The sequence below is a fragment of the Chlamydotis macqueenii genome, chromosome 4, assembly GCF_036417535.1.
Source record: "Chlamydotis macqueenii isolate bChlMac1 chromosome 4, bChlMac1.mat, whole genome shotgun sequence".
NCBI lineage: Eukaryota > Metazoa > Chordata > Aves > Otidiformes > Otididae > Chlamydotis > Chlamydotis macqueenii.
In genome coordinates this window covers 33,571,869-33,599,376 of record NC_141559.1, presented here as the reverse complement: position 1 = coordinate 33,599,376, position 27,508 = coordinate 33,571,869, and the positions used below count along the sequence as shown (strand labels likewise).

Below are 27,508 nucleotides of genomic sequence, written 5' to 3'. Positions count from 1 at the left end.
GTCCCTCCAGAACAGCTGCCCCAGCGGGCCCTCCATGGGCCACAGCCTCCTTCAGGCATCCACCTGCCCCGGCATGGGGTCCTCCACGGGCTCCAAGTGGATCTCTGCCCCTCTGTAGACCTCCATGGGCTGCAGGGGGACAACCTGCTCCACCACGGTCATCACCACAGGCTGCAGGGGAATCTTGGCCAGGAGCTGCATTACTCCTGCCCCTCCTTCTTCACTGACCTTGGCATCTGCAGCGTTCCTCACAACAGGCTGGCAGACCTCAGGATCCTTTTTACATCTTATTCACTTCTCATCTCCTCTCCACTTCTTGCAGCCAGGCCAGACCGGCTGCCCGGTGGGAGGCCAGAGGGTGAGGCCTGCAAGGCCCACAAGGCTCGCGCCTCCCCCTCTCTGCCCCTGCTCAGCGTCTTCACATCTTCTCCTTCTTTCTTTTTTCCTGTTTTCCCCTTCTTAAATACGTTATCGCAGAGGCGTTATCACGGGACATTCTGCTATCAGTTGGCTCGGCCTTGGCCAGCAGCGGGTCCACCCTAGGCCCGGCCGAGTCCACTGAACAAAGAGGAGCAACTTCTAGCAGTTTCCTACAGAAGCTACCACCTTAGCCCCCCCCCACCAAACAAAACCAGAATGAGAGGTAATGGGGGTGGCAGTTCCTCCTGCATTCCAAAAGGGTCTCTGGTGCTGTCTCATTTGGGGCATTAACAGTAGATTTATGATAATGGCATCACCCACCATCCCTATGGCTGTAGTTCTGTATAATGCTGAAAATGTCTTGAGAGCTGTGGAGCCCTGTGTAGACTACAAGGGTGACTTCATCTATGCCAGCCTGGCCTTTTTCGAAAACCTGAGCTGGGTAAGCCCATGGTGCTAAGCAGCCTTCTAGGGCTTGGTCATTCTTACCTCCTGCTGATGCAGAACAATTCTTACTTGCAAAGGTGTCAAGGCAAACGACATTTGATGAACTTATTGGGAAAGTTGTATTTGCTGCTGCTGCAGTTTTGAAACGTAAGTGGGCTTTTGTCTTCTCTGATTAAATATTTCCTCAGAAGAAGTCCCCCCCCCCCCGAGTGGTCTTACTCTGTCAACAAGAATTTGGGTTTCTGAGCAGTTAGCAGTCGAGCAGCAAAGAGCAGGGTGCACCTCCACCATGGGACACAGCCTTGGAGGGCTGCAGGGTGGCTGGGGCTGCCATCACCTGGGTAAGGGGCAGGTTTTGGTTTGCTGCCCCCAAAGTCTTGTAGGCAGTGCATATGCAGTTTGTGGTAAAGCTGGCATAAGGACAGAGAACAGGCGTGGTACCTGAACCTGCCCACTGGCTGCAAGGGAGATGCAGAGAGAGGGAGGGCGGCAGAGAGACAGCAGGGTCTGGGTACTTGCATGCTTGTGCTGTGTGAGTTAATGATTTCAAACTGGATTGATAGTGGAGGCCCTGCTCTTTGTACCACCAGCTCCTGCTGCCCCCCACCCCCAGGAAGGTGTTCTGGGGACAAGCCAGCTGAAACGAGGGAGCACAGGTGGGCTGGCAATGTGAGAAACCCATTTTCCCTTAAACCTGCAGTCAGATCATCCTTATCTTTGAGTAACTCCTTGCAGGTTGGCAGAAAACCTGCTGGTTTTTTTCCTGCTAGAAAACCAGGAGGTGAGGGGACAGATGAGGTTTGTGGCTGGGTTTGTTTCTGTCACAAACAGACAAAGGAGAGTTGGGGCAAAGGGTTGAGTGGGAAGATGGTGACCAGTTCCTTGGTGGGGATGTGGGGGACAAGGACAGCGGCAACACCCTGTATGGTTACAAAGGGACAGGACCCCCTCCAGAGTGCTGGTGCAGGTGTGCGCCGCCTCAAGCAGGGACTCAGGAGGTGAAACCGCCAAGGGGCAGTAATTTTTAAGGGGAGTTTAGCACGCGCTTGCTGCGTGACGTGCCCAGCACAGAGCTGTGGCATTGCAGGCACCACTCCACGCTCGCGGCAGAGCAGACGTGCCCCATATAAGACGTAGGCAACACAGCACGTGTTTGCTTGCCCTCTGATCTGGCCTGTCTGTTTGCGCTTTTTTTTTCTTTTTCAGCATCCCTGAGCCGTGCAGTAATGGAGAAAAAACAAAAAGAAGGCTAAGCCCCTTTCCCGTCGATGTGCTGGGGGTCCTGGTGTTAATAAAGGGCTCGTATGCTGCTCCAGTTCCTTCCAAAAGGCACTAAGCCAGCCTTGGGCCTGCTCAGAGCTGCCAGAATAACCCTGATGGCTTGAAGGCTTTTTTTTTTTTTTTTTTTTTCTTTTTCTCCTCTTTCTTGATTCGGTGCTGCCTGCTGGGGTTGGACCAGGGGGACCTGAGGCACAGCATAATTCAAAGACATGGCCACAGCCCCACCATGGCACCCAGTATGTGATGTTACCACCCACTCATCCTCAACAGCAACAGGTCAAGAATTCCACCAGGTGCTTCAGGACGCTGCTCACTGACCTGCAGGGACACAGCTCTCCTCTCCCGAGGAAGAGTCGGGACAGGTCAATACACTTCCAGGGCACGGACCCACCATCAAGTTTCTGCTCGAGCACCAGCATGTTGGACAACCTCCAGGAGTTTAGCTGCAAGGTTGGTGAAGATGGTTGCTGGTGAGGGGAGTTTATGGGCAATTACAAGTTGTGAATCACAGAAAAACCAGCAGGAAGCGGATGCTCAAAACTTCTGATCCATGAGGCTCCTGGCCCAATGCACCTCTCCCCACATTACAGGCTATTTTGGACGTGCTAAGAGGGGGCAAAAATTCAAACTTTGAATGGGACTTGTTCTGTTCTTGCCATGAAAAACCACAGCCATTTTCCTAGCCTGGGAGTCTCCTGCCGTGAGCAGCTCTGAAAAGGGAATAGCCACAGGGCAGGGAAAGGAAGGTGCCTTTTTTGGGGGGATGAGCTGGCACCACATTGGATGCATGCCAAAGCAAACCAACCCACGGGCTCCCAGCCACAGCGGCAGGTCCCTGCTTGCAGGGTGGCAGGGAGTTGCAGCCCTCCCTTGCCTGGCTCCGTTTTGCCCACAGTTTTTTTTTGTGAAGTTCTCCAGCAAACTGAGTGGTTCTGCTGAATACGCTCTTCTGGAGCAACCATAAATGATTACACCCTGCTAGTGCACACTGGGACACCCATGAAGAGCAGACCTTCCCAGGGGGTTGGATCTTCCCAGCTCTTTCCTTACACCTCATTTTTCCACATAGCCTCAAACCACCTTTGTTTTTGGCTCCTGTGCTATGACAAGATTGGCCGCTGGCCACAACCATGGTAAAGATTGCCTTACCTTTCAGGCTGTCTGGCATAAACCAGACATGAACCCTTCCTTTGAGAAGAATTTCAGAGCAGGTCTTCAGCTCCGCTGTAATTCAGCCCTGGGAGCTCATAAAAGGCATGTCTACGCTTTCATTGAGGCGCTAATTGCTTGCACATTACAACCTCCTGCACGCTGAGGTTTAGCATCTGTCAGGAGCACCCAGTTTTGTTTCTGGCTGGGGCTGTTGCTAGCTGGCTGCCGCTCCCTGGGCACGGCACGGCTTTTGCAGAAGCCCTTTAACACCCACACAACTCAAGCCCTTGTGCTGCCCCAGCTCACGGCTTGCACGTCTGGGTGGGACACAAAAGGACGCTGGGCACGGGAGGCCCCCATGTTGGCAGGAAGCCTTTTCCCCTGGGTACGGCTCCAGCACCCCCTGAACCCATGCGCAGCCCACTCATCCTTCTGAAAATTATTCCCTCCCCGCCCCCCCACCCCGAACCAGGGGACCTGCTACACCAAACCCTTGCCTTGGCTGCATTTTTTTTCACGTCCAGCCCCTGGGCTTGAGGACCGCCGCTGTAATAGAGACAGGCCTTCCAAGTTACTCTTCTGCATGCGGAGCCGTTTGCCTTTTTTGTTGTGTCTTTCCCAGATGTACAGCGGCGGAGGAATGTTATAGGGATGCCTGGTTTAGATTTGTCAAGCTAGTTTGAACAGACCGCAGCCAGACCTTTTTCCTGCCTCCCACTCCAGCTGAGAGCGCTGTGCATTTTTCCATGCCTGCTTTCCTAGGACAACTCCTCAAAACTCTCCCCAAAATGAGGAGGTGCAAGTAGAAGAGGTGCTTTCCACTGTTTTCTCCCACACTCTCATTAAATTGTGTAAATGGCATGAGGCAGGTTCTCCTCGAGGCACAAAACACCGTGTGTCCGTGTGACAGCGCAAGTAAAATCTGATGCCTGTGGTTAGCTCTGGCGGGAAACGTCATTGTGGGCAGCAAGATGGGGCTCGTGTGGGGTTTCTGCAGGCCGGCCCTGTCGAGCTGTCTAACTCTAGCTGCAGGGCAGGCCAGCGAGGAGGCATCTTGCAGCAGCATCCGAACTAAAACAACTTCTCCAGCCCAGGCTGCACACCCACAAAGGACACAGACAGTGGTGGGAGGGGGAGCCCAAATAATTATCTGCCGGGCCCATCATGGGGGCCATCAGCCCATCAAAGGCCCATAAGCACAAGCCTAGAGCTGCCCCGGGGCACAAGAGCAGCCAGGAACACAACTGACAGGCTCCTGAGGAACAAACACCCTGTCTGGGGCCCTTTCAGAGCTGTCCTTGCAGAGTCATCACCCCCTCTGTCCAGGAGTGAAACCCATCACCCGAAGTCTTTGTCCTGGGGGGATCTCATCAATGTTTATAAACACCTGAAGGGGGGGTGCAAACAGGACGGAGCCAGGCTCTTTCCAGTGACAGCAGCAGAGGCAATGGGCACAAACTGAAGCACAGGAGGTGCCATCTGAGCATCAGGAAACACTTTTTTTTTTTTTTTTTTTACTGTGAGGGAGCACTGGCACAGATGTTGCCCAGGGAGGCTGTGGATTCTCCATCCTTAGAGACAGTAAAAAAACCACATCTAGACAGTGCTGGGCAGCCAGCTCTAGGTGGCCCTGCTTGAGCAGAGGGTGACCTGAGGACCTCCAGAGGTCACTTCCAATCTCAACCATGCTGTGTGTCATGGAGCTCTCCAGGTCACCTTTTGGGCTAAGAGTGACTGCTGTCTAGGGGTGTGGGACACATCAGTGGATGCAGGGGAACAACACTTTGAGATTGCACAGGACTTGATCAGGGGAGGAATCAAAGATGGGAAAAGGCAGGGATTTAGGCAATTTTGGGAAAAAGTGTGGGAAATAAAGGGTTAAGGGGATAGAGAGGGCTACTTGCCTGTAAATAGCTGGCCAGTTGGTATGCTTAGCTGGCCATTCCCTGCACCTGATCAGCACAATCTGTCCTGTGTCCTTATTAAATTCCTTTCTAAATTTCCTGGGTGAAGGCTCTTATTCTGCGTCCATGTGTGCATATGGGGATGTGAGGGCAGCAACTGTGGGTTGGAGGAGCTGTGCGTCCACCGTGTAGCAACTGAAGCAGGGACTGGTGAAAGGCTATGGGACCAGGGGAGTCCTGGTGTTGTGGTTTTGTTTAGTGAGGGGGGGGCCTAAGGTGGTAGCTGTGTGTCTGTGAGCGAGACAATCTGTACCAGTAACTGGAGCAGGGCTGCGGCCTCAGGGGCTCACATCTTCAGGTGCCAGCAACTGGGAAATGGCATCGGGAGACCAGCAGTTACTGGGCAGAGCTGGTGGGTGTCTTGAGCACAGCAGCTGGAGGGATCCAGCATGTACATGCACACACGCAGACAGCTCCAACGGCCGTGTATGTTCACCTAAGTGCTGTGTGTCTGTCTGATCTCTGTAGCCAGACGTGTGCGTATGTGGTGTGTATGTGTGCTCTGCATCGACTGGGAACACATCTTCAGCCTCACTACTGGTTGGACCTGGCAGGATGGAGCTGCAGCAGCCTTCACCTCTCTTCAGCCGTCAGATCCAGCATGCTACATGCTCTCTAACAGCAGCCTTCCTGCTTAAGCTTTTGTGTAGTTAGCAGGATGCTTATGCCCACACAAGAGTGTGTGAAAAAGATACAAAGGAGTAAGCGTCTTTGAAAAGTTTTATTCTACACCCTCAGTTTCAGAAACCTTTACACAAGCTACAGAAACCAAATCAAAGCAGCAAGTTGCAAAAGTTTCCTCTTCAGGCATATCAGCACACCTATGTTTCATTAATTCACCCTTCCTGTGTCCAAAAGCAGGGTGCTGCACTCCCTCCTCTGCCCCAGACGTTGAAGGACTGGAAGGACCTGATTTTTGGTCAATGCTGTTGAATTACTATCAGCCACTAGGAGGGTCATACCCACACTGGAGCATTCCCCGCTCCTCCCCACCCCCTCCACCTCCTCCAACTCTGGGAACACCATAAAGCCTCCCAGATCAAGGTGATGGTTTCTGACCTGCGGGAGCACGTCTGCAAGAGAAGACCTACTACATGAGCAACAAAGCCAGCCCAGGGCAGGCAGGACAGTTTCCATCCTGTATTTCAAGAGGGAACATGTAAAGGGATTTGCTCACAGACACTGGCAGGTCCCAGGGGGAAGCTGTTTCACCTCCCACAGCAAGGTACCAGCCACTCAGCTTGTTCATAACGCCTGCAGTTCAGCAGCTGGATCAGGGCCTATGCAGTACTGAATCAGGTGCTTCACTTCCCCCCAGGCCTGCTTTCAGAAATGTGCCTGTCTTCTTTTAAAAAGGAGTTCAAGTTCTCCTGAATATCAATAAGCAACAAGGTTCTCCATAGGCTGTTCTGTCTTCTGCCTTTTGCTCAGATGATGAGAAGTGCTATCTCCTCACCGTGGTTTTCAGGTTTTCCACCACGGAAGGAGGCTTTTTGGTCCTGTAGGCAGCAGTGCCTGCGATCCGGGACCCTCTGATGGTACTGATGTACGGCAAAAGGGGAGGCTCCCGCACCACCAACGCGGTGCCCTTGGGAGTATAGGCTCGTAGCAGCAATTCCTTTTCCGCGTGAGCTGTCACTGCCACCCAACCTGCACAGACAAAAAAATAAGACAGTCAGCAAGATGAGCCACTAGTATGAGGACGAGCATTCTGACACAAACTCACTGCCTCCTGTGCTGGCTAAGAACCTGAGCTACCCAGGTGTGATTTATTTGAGAAACTAAGCTCAAGAGAAGATCACCCCTTTCCCAATAGAAGGCAGCACCTAAATCCACATGTTGCTCTCCCCAGACACAGCTCTTTCCTGGTAAACTTCAGAGCGATGATGTGAACTACCAAAAATACAATAATAAAGCTTTCCAATCCATGGCCCTTCTCCTCTCACCTGGACACTGGACAGTGTCACAGCAATTCCTAATGCTGTGGAACTTGTATGGCAGCCAGAGCATAAAGCATTACAATGAGGTCATGCGGTCCAAGTATGGTTGTCAACCTCCATTCTTGGAGGTTGCCAAGCCTCAGCTGGACAAAGTCATGGCTGCCCTGATTTTGTGTTGGTGACAGTTATATACACGGCTTTATCCCTTCAGAGGCTTCTTCCCATCAATATTTCTAGGATGCAGACCCTGCAAAGTAAACTAATGAAGAAATATTAAATTACCTGCAGAGGAAAGCTTGATATCGGCGACTGCCTCAGTGGTACCAATTCCTCTCAGTGTAATGTCCTGTGGGACAAGCCGGGGGAACTCTTTCATTCGCTCTTCCCCACCCATAGGAACCTAAGATCAAAACATGGAGAAAAGATTTAACAGTCAAGAGATGCTTCAGCACTTGTACCTTAAACTAGCAAAGAAGGCACAAGTGGGAATAAAGATATTAGATCGTTGTTAGCCAAGTAAGAGCTGGCTTGAACACCCTACAGAAGTTATTTCAGGTTTGCCAAGAGCAGAAGCAGGACCACATCCAGAGCAACCCAGTGGGAGCTCAGAGGTGAACAAAGATGGAGTTCCCACTACAGGACCCAGCTGTTGGCTCAAGCCAGCAGCCTTGATGTGAGTGACAGCACTAGTTCTTGACGTGTGCCGGAACGGAGCTGCCAGGACAAGGACAGCTCACCCTGTCCCCCATCAATCTGCAAGTGCTACATAGTACGTGGCAATATCAAGGAAAAAGTCAGACCAAAATACGCAGGGATGTGCAGAGGATCCAGTGGGGAAAGTATAAGAAATGTACGTTTTTCAACCGCAATCTGTTCTGAAACCCCAGTCTGAAGTTTGCCCTGGAAAATATCCCCATTGCTGCCCACACTTTTCAGAAAAGTCAAGCATCACCGAGCAGAGCACTGCAGATTGTCTTATCAGCCTGAACGCTAGAAAGAGAAGCTTTCCTGAAATGCGTCATCTCAGGTGCTCTCTCCTATCACAGCTGCAGCCATGGAGTCTGTGCAAGACTGTTCCACGTCACAGATCTCCATTGTCCTACTGCAGAAGTCCCAAACTCCTGACATGTGCTGGTTTTCCTTGTCAATTGTGCCCCAGCCAGGGCACTTCAGCAGGCAGGATGGCCTGGCTATTTGCAATCACAAGCCCACGACAGCACCTCCTCTTACCTTTAGTAACTCCTGGCCAGCATGCTGCTCGTAGATGGCATCTGCATTACTCAGGGTAGAAACGTGAACTGGCAACAGGTTAGACGCCACGACAGTAAACCAGGCAGGCTTTTCTCCCTGAAATAAATAACAAGAGGAGGATGCTACTTACGATAACAGAAAAGCAGCCCTGAATTGCTCTCTCCTGCTCTATTTCTTTCCTGCATGCTGAAAATCTGTTTGATTGATGTCCCCTCCTTGTTCAAGGAGAGGTCCTTGCCTCCGTCACTGCAGAGGAGCCAGGGTTTATATAAACAGGGTCTGGCGCTGCTTCTCCTGTCACTTTACATTTCTAACATGCATCTCTCACTGAACCATACTTGGATCCAAGCTGCTCTCAAGCTATGCAAAGACTGAATGGGGAGTAATTTCAGCGGGCACTCTCGTAACTTCTGCAGTAAAAGCAAACAAGGTTACGGAGGGGAAAGACCTCTACAAACACTGCTGGCAGTCTGAAATAAGGAAACCCAAGCGCAATAATTCCTCCAAGTTCCTCACAGATCTAAGCTGGGGCAGGAGCTCCTCCATCATGGTCTGAGCACAACTGTTTTCCTTCAGGGTCTCTGGAGGATGTAGATACACAACACTGATACAGCAATGGGCCGAGAAAGATACTGAGAATCTCTGGGGCCCTAAATGTGCACAGTTGAGCTTGCTAGGAACACCATTACATGGAGAACAGGCTTACAGCACGAAGCCTAACTGCCAGCCCTGCTGCAGGCATATTTCTAAGCCTGATCCTCTCTGATCAGGAGGTGGTGTGACACTTTACGCTGACCTGAGGTTCCCCAGGCTGCCAACACCAGTCGCATTCTCCACAACTCCCAAGAACAAAAATCATCCCGCAGGACAAAACAATCCCTCGGGCAGCCCTGTGGCCAGACTGCCCACTCTATCCTCTTCATCATGTGAGAGGCCTCATCCACGCTCACATGCTGGCCTGATCTTGCAGCGTTTCTGCAGAGGGTATTTACTGCCAGCAAGATGTCACCACCTGTATCGCTGTCCTACTTTGTCAGGGGCGCAAATTCAGGCACTTTCTCAAGTCCCTGATAGCACCCAACCAACATGCCTTGTACTCTTCTGAGAGCTTTGCCCAAGACAGCATGGATAAAGACAAGGTTTTTTTTCTGCTGGGTTGCTCTCCTCACAGACAGCATTTTTCTCCCCTAAGTGAGACATTACTACTCTGTATTGCAAAGCTCTTTTTTGGGCTGGGGCTCTGGATTCTCACCTTAACTATGATGGAGCTCTCCTGCCACACTAGTACACTATTACTTACAGAATCCTGTTCCCTTCACCTATCTGGTTTTCTTCCAGCTAGTCAAAAGCATCCTCAGCAAAGTACCAATTCAACATTTCTATGGTGATCTTGGAAAGCTGACTGAAACAAAGGAACTGCCATACACACATGCCCTTCCCAAAATGGGGGAAACTACTGGGAAAGGCACTACCATAGCTGCCAGACCTGTATCTGGAGAAAACCACCCCTTCCAAAGGAAACACAATGGGAGGTCAGTTCCACGCAACTTCGTAAAGGTGTATGGCCTGAGATTTCTAATGAATGGAAGAAATTGGTAGAGGGACACACACAGAGCGCCTTTCAAAAATATTTTTACAGAAACTAAAATACAGGTACATTTGATTGCTTCTTTGGGCAAATTCTTCAGAGAGGTCTCTGTCAGGAAAGAAAAATGCCCATGCTTTTCTCTCTTGGCAGACAGCTTTCACGAAAGACAGAAATGAGGAAAAGCCACAAAGATGATCAGAGGGCTAGAGCACCTCTCCTATGAGGACAGGCTGGGAGAGTTGGGGCTGTTCAGCCTGGAGAAGAGGAGGCTCCGGGGAGATCTTATAGTGGTCTTCCAGTACCTCAAGGGGGCCTACAGGAAAGATGGCAAGAGACTCTTCAGTAGGGCCTGTTGTGATAGGACAAGGGGTAATGGTTTTAAAATAGAGGGAGGTAGATTCAGATTAGATATTAGGAAAAAATTTTTTACGATGAGGGTTGTAGAACACTGGAACAGGTTGCCCAGAGAGGTGGTGGATGCCCCATCCCTGGAAACGTTCAAGGCCAGGCTGGACGGGGCTCTGAGCAACCTGATCTGGTTGGGGATGTCCCTGCTCCTTGCAGGGGGGTTGGACTAGATGACCTTTGAAGGTCCCTTCCAACCCTAACCATTCTATGATTCCCTCTCTCGCTGCCTTGCGCCTTTGTATGTTATGGGAAACACATCAAGCTGAAAGCATCTGTCAGCATTCAAAAGCAGTTACCATTATACAATATAAAATATTGTACACTGGTAACAAGTATCAAACCTTTCAACTGCAACTCCCCATCCCAAGGCATTTTGACTTTACACAGTGCTTTATTAACAGATTCATCATCTCAAAGGCAGCAAAGAAAGGGTCTGGGAAAGCTACCGATTCATAGGATTCCTATGCACAAAGTTCACCCAGCATATGATATTTTAAAAACGCAACAGTATTTATGGCTCCACTATAGCCTTGCATAAGCAGTTACCAGCATAAGCAGTTACAGTTCCTAGCATCAGCCGTTACCAGCGTATTTTTTGTGAGAGTCTTACCCATCTGACTACGCTGGAGACACCGCTGAGCAGGACAGTGGTGATCAGCGGGGTCAGAGCAGAGAAGGGAGGTAGGCGCAGCACCTTCAGGGCGTCCCCTGTTGTTCGTAGAGTGCTCTGGGTCCTTTCTCTCTCCTCCACTCCGAGCCGCCTCTGTTTATCCCCTCAGCAGATTCAGTGGCAGAGCACTGACCAGGTGTTGGTGCACGCGTGGCCAGCGCACGCAGCAAGGCCTGCCAAGTGCGTGTCCTGCTGGCTAACAGCGGCTCCCGGATAGCAGCAACACACTGCTCGATAACAGCCCTCCTCGCTCCCCTCTCCGAGATAACAGCCCTCCTAGCTCCCCTCTCCAAGGTCGCATTCTCACAGCTGTGTGCAGCTTGTGATTTCCCACAGTGGCCCTACACGGGCCAGCACTGAGATCACTCACACACTACGCAGGAAGTCTTTCATCGTCTGGTACTGTAACAAGAGATAAAGCAGCTGCTCACAAAACCCTTTCATCCCTTACCTGTAAATAGTCTACACGTCCCAAGGCTGCTAAAAACAAGACCATTCCTGGCTTGAGAATGAAGGTCCGTGGAACAATGGCATGTGTTGGCAAAACCAGCTTTACTTCTTTCTCTGTCAGGAGATTTAAAACCTGCAAAATAAATTGCACTGCCATAACTCATTCCAGCTGTTTCAATGAGGACAATGAAATTAATACTGGTATTATATTGCTAGAGGAAAAAGATCAAGTAGAGCAGTGTGAAGAACACCTAACAGAACAGTACAATCCTGGTCCACAGAGTAAGTGAGAAACAGGAGGAGGCAGGGATGTCACCAATCTCCACGGCACTGCAGGGTCCATAGCAAAATAAAACAGCTGCCAGCAGCCTGCTGGACCACAGATTCAGGAATATTGGGTCTGGCTGGAAGAAGCTCACGCAAGATTTACTGTGCGTTAGCATAAGTGCAGCCATGTGCAGAACCAGAAACTACCTTTGGCTATGACATTTGAGTTACTCCACTCACGTAGCAACACAAAGTGCTGAATCAATACTAGCAGCAAAACTAGTCTGAAATATCTCACTGAGAAAAAACTGCTGGATAAGACTGTGAAACAACTAAAACTGCAGGGTGACCAGCCTGCCCCACAGTGCAGATCCCTAGCCTGGGCACAATGAAACAAGCTCTCCCACCTGTGAGAACCCCCAAATGCTTCTGCTGCTTTTATTCCTCTCCTCTCTCTTCCCTTCCATCTCCTGGCTTAACTGGCTCATCTGTTTAGATGCTAACTCGTTCCAGCACAATGATCCATCCCAGAGTCTCCTGAGAAGCCAGCAACTTAACCAGCAGTGCTGCAGCCACAGTGGTCTGATCGCTTTCTACAAAAGCACTGTTCAAACCCAGGTATGAAATTACATGCAGGAAGTAGTGCCTTGAAGGAAACAACTCATGTCCAGGTTGATGGTGTCTCTTTCCTAACACAAGGAACTGACAGCGGCAATGCTTCCAGCTGTGTCCCCCATGCATACCACAGTCACGCAAATACAAGTTTGTACCAGTGTGGCCATGAGGATCAACCTCAATTCAGCACTAAAAGACCAAACTAACAAGGGCTGCGGGGCAGACAGAATCCTGAATGCTCTTCCTATGTTCACAAGCAGACAACCTTTAGCTTGAAAGCCAGGGCCGCCTTCAACACTGATTCTAAAAGACCAGGAGGCTTTGCCCTGCTATCTGCAGGTTGTCGTCTGATGTGTTTGGCAATGCTTAAACCAAAATTTGAGTCATCAGTAATCCTTTTCTATGCTTTCCAGAAATTTGGCTTTGGAAGGAGTCATGAGGAAGCAGCTAAAAAACAAACTTCCAAGGAGAAGGACAAAAATGTTAATTCCATCATATGCTAACAGCCACTCTTCCCTCTTCTTCCAAAATAAAAAACAAAACCCAAACCTGCTCGTAACTAGACATCTCCCCTGTCAAAATCTGCCACATAGACCATCTGCTTGTCCTCCAGTCAGATCAAACACTGACCACAGAAACAAAATTTGATCTGAAAGTTGGCATGTAGTTCTCTAAAGGCACAGCAAAGATAATCAAAATCAGAAACAGCAGCAAATATTTCTGGATGTAGAAAAGCCCACTTGTTTTCCACACTTATTCAACTCCAGAAGAGGGGAAGAACATATCCAATCTCCAGTTACCAAACCAGGCCTCTAAGCTGATGACTGTCTTTATGCTGCTAAAGTAACCCACACAGTGGGTTATGATCTGGCAAACACATATACTAGAAACCCAGTAGTTTATTCTAGTCTTCACGAAAGCAGCATCTGCACTTGAGCCGTGCAGTCTCAGCACAGTTCTTGCACTTCCTTCTCTTCAGAACTTTCCTATCGCCTTGCACTTTTTAATCTTCCCAAAAAGATGACCTGCAGCTCCGCAGAGATATCAAAGTGATCAAAAATCAAAACACAACTTTTTGGACATGTGTCCACTTTCCAAAAACGCTTTCCCAAAGATTTGGTTCAGTCACACAGCACTGGTTGTCCTCCTAAGCTCCACCTTTTTCAGTAGGCTGGCAGGGCTAAAAAAGTGCAAACTTCTTTGGGTGATGCTGGTATAAACTTGCTTATAGCACTATTGCTTACTTTCCTTCATTCAGATATTAAGAAAGTTCGCTGACGCAGTCGCATAGTTCCTTTGCAAAGATCACAGTATGCACTATTCAGAAATGCAACAGCATTAACACAATGAACCCTTCCCAAGTAAATACAAACCATATTTTAACACAATTGCCCAAACCAAAAGAATCCTAACCCCTGGACTGCAGCAGAAACACTCTCCCACATGCACAGCTAAGGCAGAACAGTCCTCCCAAACCCCGACCTCCCGAAACAGAGCACCAGAGTACCTACACAGTTTTCCTTTACAATCCCTGGAGTGTCAAAACACCAGCGAGCATCCTTCACTTCATTGTATGTGAACTCCTCCCTTTCCTCCTGCTTCCCAGAGGAATGTCTCGGATCTTCATCTATGCTGTACGAGAGCATGTCAGGGTCAAATTCAAACATAGGGCTAGGCTTCTGCTGTTGAAATGTTCTTCCAACTCTTCCTGGATTAAAATGAAACATTTCCTGGTAATTAACTTATTAACTTGCGTTTCCTTCAATTGGAAATCTGTCCCTTCCCTTGCTTAAGAGAGATGCACGTCGGTAATAATAAAGGTGCTAAAAACAGTATGTGGCTAGAAATTTGCATGTTCAAAAGCCAAGATGACAAGAAATTCCTTCTGTAATTCTTGCTTAGCACTCCTCAAGTCCCAAAACCTTGGCAGGGACCAGATCACAGATATCCCCTTATTTCCATTTTACAGTAAAGCAGGCTGCCTTCTTTTTTCAGTGCCTTAGACCATCAAATACAGAATTATTTGAAAACCAGAGCTATCTTCTGGCAACCCTCTCTTTTGGATACATACTAAAATGATGCACAACTCCTGTGGCCTGCAGCCAGAATGTTAACTACTAAAAGATGAAACTTGTTTCTTTTTTTCCTTTGGGAATGAGGGATGGCCTATAATGCAGTATCACTATAAACTACTAAGCTATCTGAACTATGTTAGCAAATGCTCAGCTGATGAGAGCTGCAATGCACAGAGTAAACCTCTGCAATGCTACTACAAGAGCTGAAAAATAAGTACTCAAAAGAAATACTAAAGATAGTACTTACAGAGGAGCTAGAGGTCTTGCACCCATTACTCAAGGAACAAAAACTGGTCAAAGTAACTTTAATGCAAGTTTGGAAATCTTTTATTGCTACTATAGATAGCATTTTCTTCCCACAATTAAATGGAAATGGGTTCTTTCAGAGCAGGAAGAAATTACTTGCCAAAACCAGTTGGATTCTACAGCATATTAAGGAATTAACAGTCCTTTGTGTAATGCTGTATTTTCATGGGGCAGAGGGGCAACACGTTTACTCAGGAAATACTCACCCACTAAGTAACCTTGCTTTTTAAGGTGATTAAGGTACTTTTTTTCTTCACTACTTAGCTGATCTTCTGTTTTTGTTGCCTCCTCTTTCAGTCTCTCCTGCCTTCTGAATATCCTCTCACATGTAGGATTAATAATTGGAAATTTCAACAGGTTCAGTGTTGTTCCTAGAAAAAAAAAAAAAAAAAAAAAAGGCATGTTTGGGCCTCTGACTGCCTGGCACATTTAAACTCCTAGGAATAAGAAAAAAAAACATTGCTTCTCCAACTTCTGGGTGAAACCCAGTAACACAAAGTTGGAGGTGGAACTACAGCTCCTCCTATAAAGTTCTAGCCTCCCCAGCTAGGGCAGCAGAAACGAGGCATCCATCCACCTCAGATCTGCTCTCACCTATTGTTTCACGAAATGGGTCTCAAAGCCAAGTGGTGCCAAGACTGACTTAATAGATGCCAGGCAAGTCCCATCTCCAAGCAGCTTGGTTTGGCTTACAATTGTTTTACAGGTGCTCACCAGTCCACCTCCAGGTCTCTCTGTAGACTGGAGGGCATCCCTCATTGACAGGGAGACAGCAAGGCATGCAGGCTGTGTATCATCCCCACTGGCAGGGGAGCACGTGAGTGCGCTCTGGTTTACCAGCCTCCTTACTGCTGCAAGACACGTAGCACCCTCTGCCCATGCCTCCCACTCTGAAGAAGGTGACAATTCAAAGCACAGCCCTGCACTGGAGCTCACTGCTCACAACTGCGATGCATCGGAGTGGTGGGCACCCGTTCAGCAATAGGTCCCCCTTCCCCAGTGGCGGCCAAGAGCAGCCTTGCAGGAAGCCTGGGGCTAGCTGGCTTCTGAGTGCCTGGTGCCACCACGTGTGACCTCTGCTATGATGGGAAAAGCGGCGTCCCTGACCTGGCCAGGGCGAGACGGTGGCCCTGTCGACGATATCAGGGGCACGAGACTTGCAGTAGTCGGAGCGCAGCAGGGTGTTGAAGAGCGTCGACTTGCCGGAGTTGGTGGCGCCTAGCAGGTAGACGTCACCAGCACACTTCCAGGAGCGCTGCAGCCGGCTGACCAGCCCCTCCAGGCCAAAGCCCGTCTTGGCGCTGACCAGGCGGACATCCACCAGCAAGGCTCTGTGCAGGCCGGCCTGCGTGCACGCCATCACCACCCGCTGCCGCAGCCGCCCTAGGTGCCCGGGGGAGTCGGCGGGCAGCAGGTCCACCTTATTGCCCACCACCAACAGCCCGGCGGGGGGGACGTCGGGGCCCAGCAGCGCCGGCAGCTGAGGCAGCACCGGGTCGGGCAGCTCCAGGACGTCGAGGATGTAGAGGAGGAGCGGGCCGCGGCCGTGGCGCGGAGGGCGGCGCAGGGCGGCGCTCACCACCTCGCGGTGCTGCTCGGGCGGCAGCCGCAGCCGCAGGGCCCGGCCGTGGTGAGCCAGCATCCAGCACCGCTGGCACACGGCGCCCCGCAGCCCCGCCGCACCGGCCGGGCCCTCCGTCAGGCTCCGGTACTTCTCCGCCGGCACGAAACCCGGCTCCGCGCTGTCGCGGCAGTGCAGTTCGGCCCCGCAGCCCGAGCAGCCCACGCCGCTGGGCGGTACCGAGGGGTCGGGCTGCCCCACTGGCGCCGGGGCCGGGGCCCAGGCCCGCACCCGCCGCCGCCCGCCCGGCTCCCGCTTCTGGCAGGGCGCCGCTGCTGCGGCCGCCGCCGCCTCACTCGGCTCCGGCTCGTACTCGGGGAAGACGAACTGCTCCTCCTCCTCGCCGCCGGCTGCCGCCGCCGCCCCGCGCCGCAGTGCCTGGGCCCAGGGCCGGCCGCGGGCCAGGCGGGCCAGAAGCGCCGGGGCCAAGCACTGCATAGCAGCGCCGGCGCCCCCGGAGCGGGAAGAAGAGGGGCGGGGCTTAGCAGCCGCGCATGCGCACCCCCCGCCCTGCCCGCTAGGAGGCGGTGCGCGCAGCCTCCCCCCGGCCCCGTTTCGCCCGTGACGTGAGCAGAGTGCGCAGGCGCCGCTGCGCCGCCTTCTCGCCGCCGCTGCCGCGCATCCGGGCGCTGAGGCCTGATAGCCGCCGCCGCCGCCGTCCTCACCCCGCTCTCGGTCGCCGCCGCCGCCCGCGGCCCTTCCCGCCGCCACCATGTACGACGCGGACGAAGGTGAGGGCGCCGCGGCTGCAGGCCGCTCCCTGCCAGGCCTTTGCCTCGGTTCAGCCGGGTGAGGGGGGGCAGGAGAGCCGCTGGGCCCGCGCAGGACCCGCGGGAGGCGGCCGAGCTGGGCATAGGGGGGTGCTTCGGGCGCGGGCGGGGGGTCTCCCGCGGGGTCCTGCGGCCCTTGGGCGGCCAGGGGTGGTGCGAGGGTGCGGGGGGAGTCCCTCAGCTCGCCGTGTGTCGCTCCCCCCCCGCCCCCAAGCAGGGGAGGAGAAGTGTGGGGGTGATTTGAGCCTGGTTTAAACGCTGTCCTTCCCCGGCAGATATGCAATATGATGAAGACGATGATGAAATCACCCCCGACTTGTGGCAGGAGGCCTGCTGGATCGTTATTAGGTGACTTGCTAAAACTCACTTTTCTTAATGCTTCAGCGTGTGTGCTTTTGGTCTTGCAGGTGATGTGCAGTTCACTAGCAGCGTGTCATGGAAACTGCAGGCTTGGTTATGCTAAAGTGTGTGTTTTAGCATGTTCAGAGGAGAAGGGCTTTAAGCAGAAGCAGCAGGGTTGTCATTAGGGGTTAAGAAGCCCTACTGACCCCCAGTGCGGTACACTGTTTTAAAAGAAGCAAGAAATTATTTTAATTCCATATCAAGCACGTGATTTTGCCCACCACTTACAACTGATGCTGGCATTAGGAAATCGGTACTTGACTGTTTCACCATGTTAGTGTTTTTCTAGCAAGACATGAACATCCAGCACCTGCAGCTTCTTGTGACTGTTAAGGAGTGTGATGCTGTGTGGAACTGAGTAAAAAATGTTTCTCTTGCTAATTGCATCATTCATAAACGTGTATTACTGGTGTCTTAGAGAAGCAGTTGCCAACAGAAGGGTAGATCTATTGAGGTGGTCCCAGAGGCAGTCTGAATGGAGAGCAGAGATGAGAAACTTTGGAGGCAGAAGGAGATCCTTTCTTTTGCAGCCTGGTGAAGAGTGCTACCTTTCAGTCAGGTAGAAGGTAACTGAGGCAAGTCTTTCAGCCAAAGCTGCACCTTGCTGCATATGACACAACACTATTTTATTTTACTGTGAGGGTGACCGAGCAGTGGCACGGGTTGCCCGGAGAGGTCATGGAGTCTCTGTCTTTGTCCTTGGTGTTGTTCGAAAGCGATCTGGATGTGGTCTTGGGCAGTCAGCTCTCGGTGACCTTGCTTGAGTGGGATGATAGGACAGGGTGATGTCCAGAGGTCACTTCTAACCTCATCCATTCAGTGATATACATTGCCCTTTCCTTTCCTCCTTCCCTTTGTGCATTAGCAGACTATGCTGGCACAATTCACCATGACAGCAGCGTGATAGCCAAGGATGTGTTCCCCTTCTTGGGAAAGCCTGAAGTTACTGGTAGGGAACCAGTTTTCCCTGGAGATCTTGGCAGTGGTGGGGCACAAGCTGAGGTAGTGTGGATTCCCTGTCTGGCTTCAAGAATGTGAAGCAGAGGAGCTTGCTGGCAGGAGCTCGTGCAGCAGCCATGTTTAAGCCATTCCATAAAAAGTTAGGATGTCGGGCTTCGCGTTTAGGCTTTAGGTTGTGCTAGCTTGAACCTAGGTGACACAGAGGCGATGGGAAATCTGGAGGAGGAGTGAAGCTGGGAATCTCTGTGTAGTTGGAACAGAGGGGATGCAAGCTAAGAAAAGTTCTGAGAGCTGTTGTCTTGACTTAGGGGCATGCACTCAGTTTGCTGCAGCTTGGAAAAAAAGTAACTTACAAACATTGTTGAAAACTTTAGCTGACACCACTTTTACCGAGGCTTAAGTAATCATGTTTCCTTTCTGATTTTAGGTAGACTGTGCATAGAGTCATGGCTTAGCCAAAAGACGGCAGCAAGTCTGTCACTTTGTAGTGTCTGTGTCTTCAAACACTGAGAGAGAATTGTTTAGCATTTTTGAACACTTATGTTCGAAATTCATGCCTTGGGAAAAGTGAATGTGTTTGATCCTGTACTTTATTTCATGGCTTTTGAAAGTTTTGTAATAAATACATCGTAAGCTTATTGATTTATAAAGTACATGAATTAAGATCTTTTGTTCATTAATACACTCTTTTTTCTTTTTGTTTTTTTTTTTTTTAGCTCCTATTTTGATGAAAAGGGTTTAGTCAGGCAACAGTTGGATTCTTTTGATGAGTTTATTCAGATGTCTGTGCAGAGAATTGTTGAAGATGCTCCACCAATTGATTTACAAGCTGAAGCCCAGCATGCCACAGGAGAAGTGGAAGAGCCAGTAAGTGGAGGACCCCTGGCAGAGGTCATGTGTTTTTACAATGCAGAATGATTTTTTTTTTTTTTCCCTGGGTTATGTGGGTTTTATTTGACCCCCATCTCAAGAGATGGAAATACATCTAAGTTATGACACTGCTCACGCAGTCAATAGGACAGAGGTATGAACTCTGTGGTTTCTATGAGGTATATGGCTGAGAAATGCATGCAAGAGCTTTGTTATCCGTGGGATCGGACTTCCCTCTCCTGCTGGTTAAATGGTTTGTTGAGTTGAGAAATGACCCAAGAACAACTGGCTGCTGCAGCTCATATTGTCAGTTACTGCATGAAACTGCACTAACAGGGATGTAGTAGAGCAAGCCAGGTAGCCAAAAACAAACCATGTTTTGATGGGATTTTGGTTTTCATTAGCTTTACCATGGCAGGAAAGGTTTATGGTTCGAAAATTCTGTGTTAGCTTTCTTCGTTCGAAGTTAGGTCCAGGTTTTCAAAGTGTGCCATTGCTCCTCATCTTTTGTTGGTACCGTGTTCCAAAGGAGAACAAATTGTTTAAGGTCTGTGTTGTGTGATGGCTCTTCTGCAGTGAGTCTGCGGCGTCTGCAGTGGCTATGATGCTTTCAACCATGTCCCTCATGTGATGTGATCCCTGTTCCATAAGTGCAAATAGTGGTGATCTGTTGCCTTGCTATCAGTTACTACCCTGCTGCTTCCCTCTAGAGGTTTAAAGGAACTTTAGGATACCTGAGCATTGCATTTGTTACACATGTTGACTGTTTCTTTGCATTTTTTTTTTGCAGACAAACAATTATCCTGTAAAGAGAATAACTGAGATTTATTTTAGTTTCTTTTTTAGACAAACAGTTCATAAACATTTATCTCTCTGTAATTCTCCTTCATGTTTCTTGTGTTATTCTCTGTATGTTGTTGCCGAATTCTTTCGCTGTGCAGTTGCTATAGGCACTGTACGTGGTTACAGCTCAGATTGCAAGCGTGATGTGCGCCTGGCTTTTTTTTTTTTTTTTTCCCAAAAGCTTGTATTGTACTTTCTCAAATCAGATAAGTTAGTCTCTTATTCTTATTTATAAAATTAAGGTTTTTAGGAGTAGGTCTAGATATGAGAAAAAAGAAACTTGTTTTTTTCTCTTAGAGTCACTTGCAGGCAACCTCTTGCCTCAGTTGAAGATACTGGATTAATTTAAGAAGACCGAGTATATTTGACTAATTTGACTTTTTGTTTCTCCCTGCCCTTCTCAGCCTCAAATTATAAAGGTGATTTGGGCAATTCAGAGCACACCAGAAGGTTTAACAATCATGCTCAGAGATGGGAATTATGGCAGATGTGTTGTCCTTGAGAGTGGTTGGATGAGAACTTGGGAAATTTGGTACTAAACGTGACTGCTGCTGCAAATCCAGCAAAAAGGTGTTTCCTTAGGCAAGAATTGAGAGAATTTTTTTGACCTACAAAATGTTTGCCAAAAAGGCTTTGCCACCTACTACTGTAGGAAGTTTTTGTGCCTTTTAAAAATCAGATTGTTTTCAGGTCTTTTCTGATAATGCAGTTATTAATTTGTTTACTGATCCTACAGAATCATTCTTGGAGCTGATGTTATCCAGCTTGCTGTGTTTTCAGTTATTGATAACGGTTATCCTTCTCCAGTTGCAGTTTTGGTCAGTAATAAGTAAGAGAGAATATCTTGAATACAGAAGGCTAGTTATTAGTGTATCTTGTGGCTAGAGCAGCAATGACACTTCAGTTTGTCTGAAAGCAGTGTTTTTTGATAAATTGATGCAAGAATCTTTTTAATCTCTAGAGGAAACAAAACTACCTAGCACAGATCTTAAAAGGGTTGTTTCTGTGGCTCTGTGTAAGACAATGTATGGGATGAGTAACTTGCACCTTTGCCTTTAATGGTGAATCCAGAGAGAGGGCTGAATAGGAGGACTTTGCAAATATATTTTGGAAAGGCTAAAACCACTTGCAACAGAAACTGTAAGCTGACTGTTTTCTCTCTGCGTTGGAGCTTGCTCTGCTAGAGCAAGTATTTTGGTGGTGTGTTACAACAGAGTCCTTGTGGCTGAGATATGGTAAAATGCCTGCATGAAATTCAAGTTTTGTTTTAGTAATAGATATTATTAGCTGGCTTCTAGGCAGATAGTTGGGGTGGCAGCACTGTAGTTCTTCGTTTGTGTTAGTTTCTGTTCTGCAAAGGGACATGGTGGGAAGTAGCAACTTGAAACAATGTTGTAAGGCAACAAGCCTTTCAATTTGTATACATGCAGGTCTGATGATTGGCTTACGTTTCCCTACCCACCTTGATTTTTGTCTGTCAAGGAACACTTTGTGAGTAGAGCAGCTCACCTTTAGGTCCTTTTGCATGCAAGGCCAAGAGCCTGAGTTGCCTCTGCACACGTGTGCACCACACATATGAAACACTGTAATAAAGCTACTGTTATGTACCTGCTTGCTTTCCTTTAAGTTCTAGCTCCTCCTACCATATACACAAATGCACTTAGATAAGAGTGTTGTTTTAAGACTTTTGCCCCTTATTTTAAATGCAAGGCTTTTGATTTAAGTGAACTGGATGCTCTAAATCTCATTGCAGTAAGATTCTGAGGGGTGAGTGGCTCTCAGAGCAAAATGAAGATCATGAGAATTGTTCTGTTGGTGAAAGATATCTGTGCTTTCATGCCCATGGTTTCACTGTAACACATGAAAGGATTTCTGTGGAACTAAAATGAAGCTATTTAAATGTAATGTTTTATGCACAGGAGCAAAGCTTTACAAAAACTTGCACCTCTTTTGATATGTCAGCTATCTTCATTGTATGTGTTGAAGCAGATTCACCTTTTTGTGTCAGAAAACTGTCGGCTTTATCTAAAGTTATATGAGCAATAAATATCTAAATAGGCATATGTAAGGCATATTCTGTTTTTCAATATATTCACTGACTTGGCAGATTTTGAATTTGTTAGCTATTTTTCAGGAAGAAGACCTATATGGGTACTTTATTCTTCTCTTGACAATGGTTTTGGCCCTTCAGTTTCCTCTTTTTTTAAAAATTAATGAGGTGTTTAGAAATTATTGAAAGTTCTTGAGTGCTTTTTTGATCTAGTCATCTGAAGCAGGATTGTTTCCATACTTTGAGCTGAGGACATGCTGCAGCATTGGGTATGAAGCTCTAGGGCCACTTTTGAACAAGCAAAATGGATTTTTTTTTCCATTGCAGGTAAATATCTTTTTGTTTTCCAGCCCCGGTATCTGCTGAAGTTTGAACAAATCTATCTCTCCAAACCTACACATTGGGAAAGAGATGGGGCACCCTCACCTATGATGCCCAATGAAGCCAGACTGAGAAACCTTACGTAAGAACAAACTCTGTAGTGGATAAACACAGGGAAAGACTGGCCCTGCATTATTAACTGATAGTCTTTTTTAATTTAGTAGTGCCTTGAACATGTAATAATTACTGCTCTATTTAAATTTCAATGTCTAGTTGTTAAATCCAGACAGTGATGTGTTAGTAATGCTGAATATGACCAGTGAATGCTTGGATAACTGCGTTTGTTATCATTCTGTACAGCCTGGAGTAAAAACTGACAGATAACACAATGCTGTTTTTATTCTGTAGGTATTCAGCCCCTTTGTATGTGGATATAACTAAAACAGTTATTAAAGAAGGGGAGGATCAGTTACAGACACAGCATCAGAAGACTTTTATAGGAAAAATTCCTATTATGTTACGCTCAACATATTGTTTGTTGAATGGCTTAACTGACCGTGATCTTTGTGAACTGAATGAATGCCCGCTTGATCCTGGTGGTTATTTTATCATTAATGGATCAGAAAAGGTAAGGGATTATACCCTGCACAGCCGTTTTTACAGACACTGAAAGTTCTGTTACTTGTTTCCATATGTTTTGCCAGGAGCATAAGCACTTTTATTCCAGTGTATCACAGTCATCTGTTAGGACTTTCTCAAGACACCTTTTCTTCTTCTCTGTATCATGTTTCCCACCTTAAGCTTCAAAAACTGTTTTGTACTGAATGCCACTAAGTACTTTAGATATTTTCCTTTCTATTTTCAACATTGCAGGACAACATGCACTATAAAATTAGATATTTCTTCACTTGGAGTCTCCTCCAGTTTGTAACAGCTGTATGGATGCATTTGATTATAAGAATAGGTTCTTTACTCCATTGCTGTGGATTCAGCTTTAGCAAATCATCTTTCTCTATGCTTCTGCCTCACTGATGAAACTGCCAGTTTTTTGTAACTGACATCTGGGCAAATGCAGCAAACAAAATAGAATTGTATTTTTCTTGGGGAGAAAAAAATAAATCCGGCTTTTACTGTTGGAGCTGGCATTTAAATCTAAATGCCTGTGTAGTGTGTTGGCCTTGGAAACAGATAGTGAAATGCTTTTGTTATCTGTGTTGTGCCTAAGGCTAACAGAAATGTCTCACCACAGCTAGCAGATGTGGTGAGAACATCATAGAGAATAGTGTTCTTGGAGTCTTTTGTTTTGGTTATTCTATCTTAACTAGCTGTATGTTTTGCTTAATACTGTATTTTTTAAATGTAGAGTATAATCCAGCTGAGTTTGGCAAATTGACTTCATGTTGTGCAGTGTTTTTAAGAGATCTGAAATAATAGTAGAAACATGCTGTGCTTGTTACTTTGAGCACACCCCTTTGTCAGTTATTTACTTGGTGTTCTTGTTTCTAACACAGGTTCTGATTGCTCAAGAGAAAATGGCTACAAACACAGTATATGTGTTTGCAAAGAAGGATTCAAAATATGCCTACACAGGAGAGTGTAGATCTTGTCTGGAAAATTCCTCTCGACCAACGAGTACTATATGGGTTAGCATGCTGGCCAGAGGTGGGCAGGTATGCCTAAGCAGTAATAACCCCTGCCCTGGGGCTTACATTAAAGATTGTTTTAGGAGTTTTGCTACTGTCTTGTCTCTTCATGTCATTTACTTTGTGATTTTGAGAAGTTTTTTCTGATGCGAAGTTATAAAGACGGTAAAATTACATGAAAATGTGTTCTGTTTGGCATAGATTATGCCTGTCTCTGGGACAAATAATTTGAGGAAGACTCAGATTTATGGCAAGTTGTAGGGTAGGGCCAGGCTAAAAAATTATTTTAGAATTACTTCCTGTTATTTTTTTTTGACAAAGGACAACAGTAGGAGTAGGGACCCTGTCTTTACTGATGGTCAAGGTTTAGATGTGTTTTGCAGGCCACATATTAATTCATATTTAACATCTAATTGTGCCACCTGTGAGGGGAAGTAAGTGCTATTCGTAACTTCAAAAGCAGAAGATGTCAGTACTCATTTACCATTGCACTGATATTTGGAAATTCCCAAACGTGTTCCAAAAGTAACTTTAACAGGAGCCTTACACCACTTTTGCTCCTTGATGGCTGTGGCATTCTCGAGTGGTTGTCCCTCTGCATCCCACGATGTTTGTTTCTTTCTGGGAGGGGTGAGCAGCTACTTGAATAATTGCGAGAATGGAGAGTCTTACATGGTGTATTAGAAAAGCTGGACTTACGATGACAGAAAGCAAGCTGGAGGTGTATTGGATTGCTCTTTGCAAATACAAAAAGGGAGAGAAAGGATGCATACAAGTGAATGAATGGTGTTATTTAAATTCATTTGTATAAGTGAAAACCTTCCAAGTTTTTGCAGACTTCTAAAGTTAGAAATGTTTTTAAAATTAAAAAGTCACTGCTGGAGTAAGGTTTCAGATTAGCTCCTTAGTTGGCCTGCTGAGAAGTTATGGTTTCCTGTAGTTCTTGAATAAATACGCTGATACAGTATCATCCAAGTCCAGAGAGATATTTTTGTTTAAAAGCAAAATCATTTAAGACTAATGTATGTTTTTCGCCATCTTTTCAGGGTGCGAAGAAGAGTGCAATTGGTCAGCGCATTGTAGCAACTTTGCCATATATCAAACAAGAGGTCCCCATCATAATTGTCTTTCGTGCACTAGGCTTTGTGTCTGACAGGGACATTTTAGAGCACATCATTTATGATTTTGAAGATCCAGAAATGATGGAAATGGTAATATATGTTAAATAAGTTACTTCCTGGCTTGACATTTGATGATGTGTAGGTGTGGCTAATCATCATTCAAAGTATTGTTCATTTTTCAAATGTAATTTATTACTTTATTATTTTTCTGGGTTATGTATTAGAAATGTCAAAAGCTCTCTGCCTAAACCTATTCCAATGAGTATTTTAAGTGAACAAAGTGCAATGGAAACTTTAAAGAGTTAATATGTATTTGGAGAGGTAGCATCTTATCTCGCTGCCATTGATTTTAATTGTAAAATTCTGATTTATATCTGAAGGAACAACAGGCCTAGAATGTACTTGAACGACAACTATTTTCTGAAGTCTAAACTATTTTTTGTGTGATTCTTGCATGCTCCATTACTGTTTTCTGTTGCTCTTGAAAGAGCTACTATAGTAAAGCCAGAAAGAGCTGGATCAGTAATTAGCAGATCCTGAAAAGAATCATCAGCAAACTACTGCATAGTTTCCTTCAACCCCAACAGGTACTGGATGCTTCAGTATTTTGGTGTATTTTGTGCTTTAGGTCAAACCTTCTCTGGATGAAGCATTTGTCATTCAGGAGCAAAATGTTGCTCTAAACTTCATTGGATCAAGAGGCGCAAAGCCAGGTGTCACCAAAGAAAAGAGAATCAAGTATGCTAAAGAAGTCTTGCAGAAAGAAATGCTCCCACATGTTGGTGTCAGTGACTTCTGTGAAACCAAAAAGGCCTATTTTCTAGGGTATGTCAGTATTTTCTGTCACACATCTGCAAATGGACACTGAATGCAGATTTTATTCACGTATATGTATTATGATTGGAAGAACACGCTGACTGGCAGTTTGTTTTTAACCTCAGTCTTCTGGATACTCGGTGATAAGCTTTAGAGTACTGGTACATTTTCCTAGCTGAGAAAACACAAATGCTGCTAACTTTTTTTTTTTTTTTTTTTTTTTTTTAAATTGAAACAGAGCAAGCCTACAACACATCCTGGATTTTACGTTAGATGTAATGATAGTGATAAATTACTCTTTTCTTCTTTCCTGACATCGTGTTGCATGGACAACATATAGAGGTTGATAACTAATGTGTAGATAACTACTGATAAGCTGTTTGTAACGTAAACCCACTCTTTATTAGCGCATTCTCTTGATCACTGCTTATTGGTATGCAGGTGAACCATAGCATCAGGAGTCTTACCATTTTACACCTGATTCCACGTGCTTAAGCATAGCCCATATTAGAGTACAGGACAGACATGTAGCCAGAACATGCATTGCCATCATGATGTAAATATTAACTTATCTCTGTAGTTATCTAAACTTTCAGTGGGTCATGCGCCTCAAAGGATGTATGTGCTGAAGAGCTATGTTTTAGGATAGCGGTATCCTAAAGATCTGGAATGGACAACCTTTGGGAAACAGTTCACTGATGTTTATCTATGAAAGCCTGTAATCTTTGTTGTGAGTGTCTGCTGTCAGTTTAAAACATAACCTTATTATGTTATCTTGTTTGCGTAGGTATATGGTTCATAGATTGTTGCTGGCAGCACTGGGAAGAAGAGAGCTTGATGACAGAGATCATTATGGCAACAAAAGACTGGATCTTGCTGGGCCACTGTTAGCTTTCCTGTTCAGAGGGTAACTGTAATATATACATTTTCTTCAGACATAATTAGTGGTAGAGGCATTGCCAACTCTGTGCTTCTAAATGAATCAGACTATTCTGTTGTGTCTGATATCCAGTTTGGGCAACACAGCCTGGATCCCATTATGACTTTGTCACGGAGTGGGTAGATTTCCTGTAATAGTAGGTGGCTAGCATCAGCTTGTTTTGAAGCATATTTTGTGCGTGTTCAGAAACAGGTTAATTTGTTTTGTGTTTTTTTTCTCCCTTTCTCCTCTAGTTAAAAATTACTTGCTTCTGTTCAGGAGGCCAGTGACATTTTTTCCAAATAGTGTTGGGTAGGCTGAATTGCTGCAGTACTGTT

General features: G+C 47.1%; 2 protein-coding genes across 2 annotated transcripts in view; one reads left to right on the top strand and one right to left on the bottom strand.

Annotated features, from left to right (window-relative positions):
• Nucleotides 1-5,966: 5,966 nt before the first annotated feature.
• NOA1 (nitric oxide associated 1) lies at nucleotides 5,967-17,169 on the bottom strand. The gene is made up of 7 exons (XM_010117417.2): nucleotides 15,942-17,169; nucleotides 15,041-15,205; nucleotides 13,965-14,161; nucleotides 11,573-11,704; nucleotides 8,435-8,551; nucleotides 7,487-7,604; nucleotides 5,967-6,914 (listed from the first exon to the last, which is right to left on the bottom strand). The coding sequence occupies exons 1-7, from the start codon at nucleotides 17,167-17,169 to the stop codon at nucleotides 6,709-6,711; spliced, it is 2,163 nt and encodes a 720-aa protein (XP_010115719.2). The 3' UTR covers nucleotides 5,967-6,708.
• Nucleotides 17,041-27,508, top strand: part of POLR2B (RNA polymerase II subunit B) — a 19,713-nt gene continuing 9,245 nt past the window's right edge. The window contains exons 1-9 of the mRNA XM_086746530.1: nucleotides 17,041-17,186; nucleotides 17,501-17,573; nucleotides 19,304-19,454; nucleotides 22,701-22,813; nucleotides 23,080-23,299; nucleotides 24,183-24,341; nucleotides 25,361-25,525; nucleotides 26,064-26,260; nucleotides 27,039-27,158. Coding sequence (XP_086602656.1) covers nucleotides 17,168-17,186; nucleotides 17,501-17,573; nucleotides 19,304-19,454; nucleotides 22,701-22,813; nucleotides 23,080-23,299; nucleotides 24,183-24,341; nucleotides 25,361-25,525; nucleotides 26,064-26,260; nucleotides 27,039-27,158 — 1,217 coding nt within the window. The 5' untranslated portion in view covers nucleotides 17,041-17,167. The remainder of the gene's footprint in view (nucleotides 17,187-17,500; nucleotides 17,574-19,303; nucleotides 19,455-22,700; nucleotides 22,814-23,079; nucleotides 23,300-24,182; nucleotides 24,342-25,360; nucleotides 25,526-26,063; nucleotides 26,261-27,038; nucleotides 27,159-27,508) is intronic.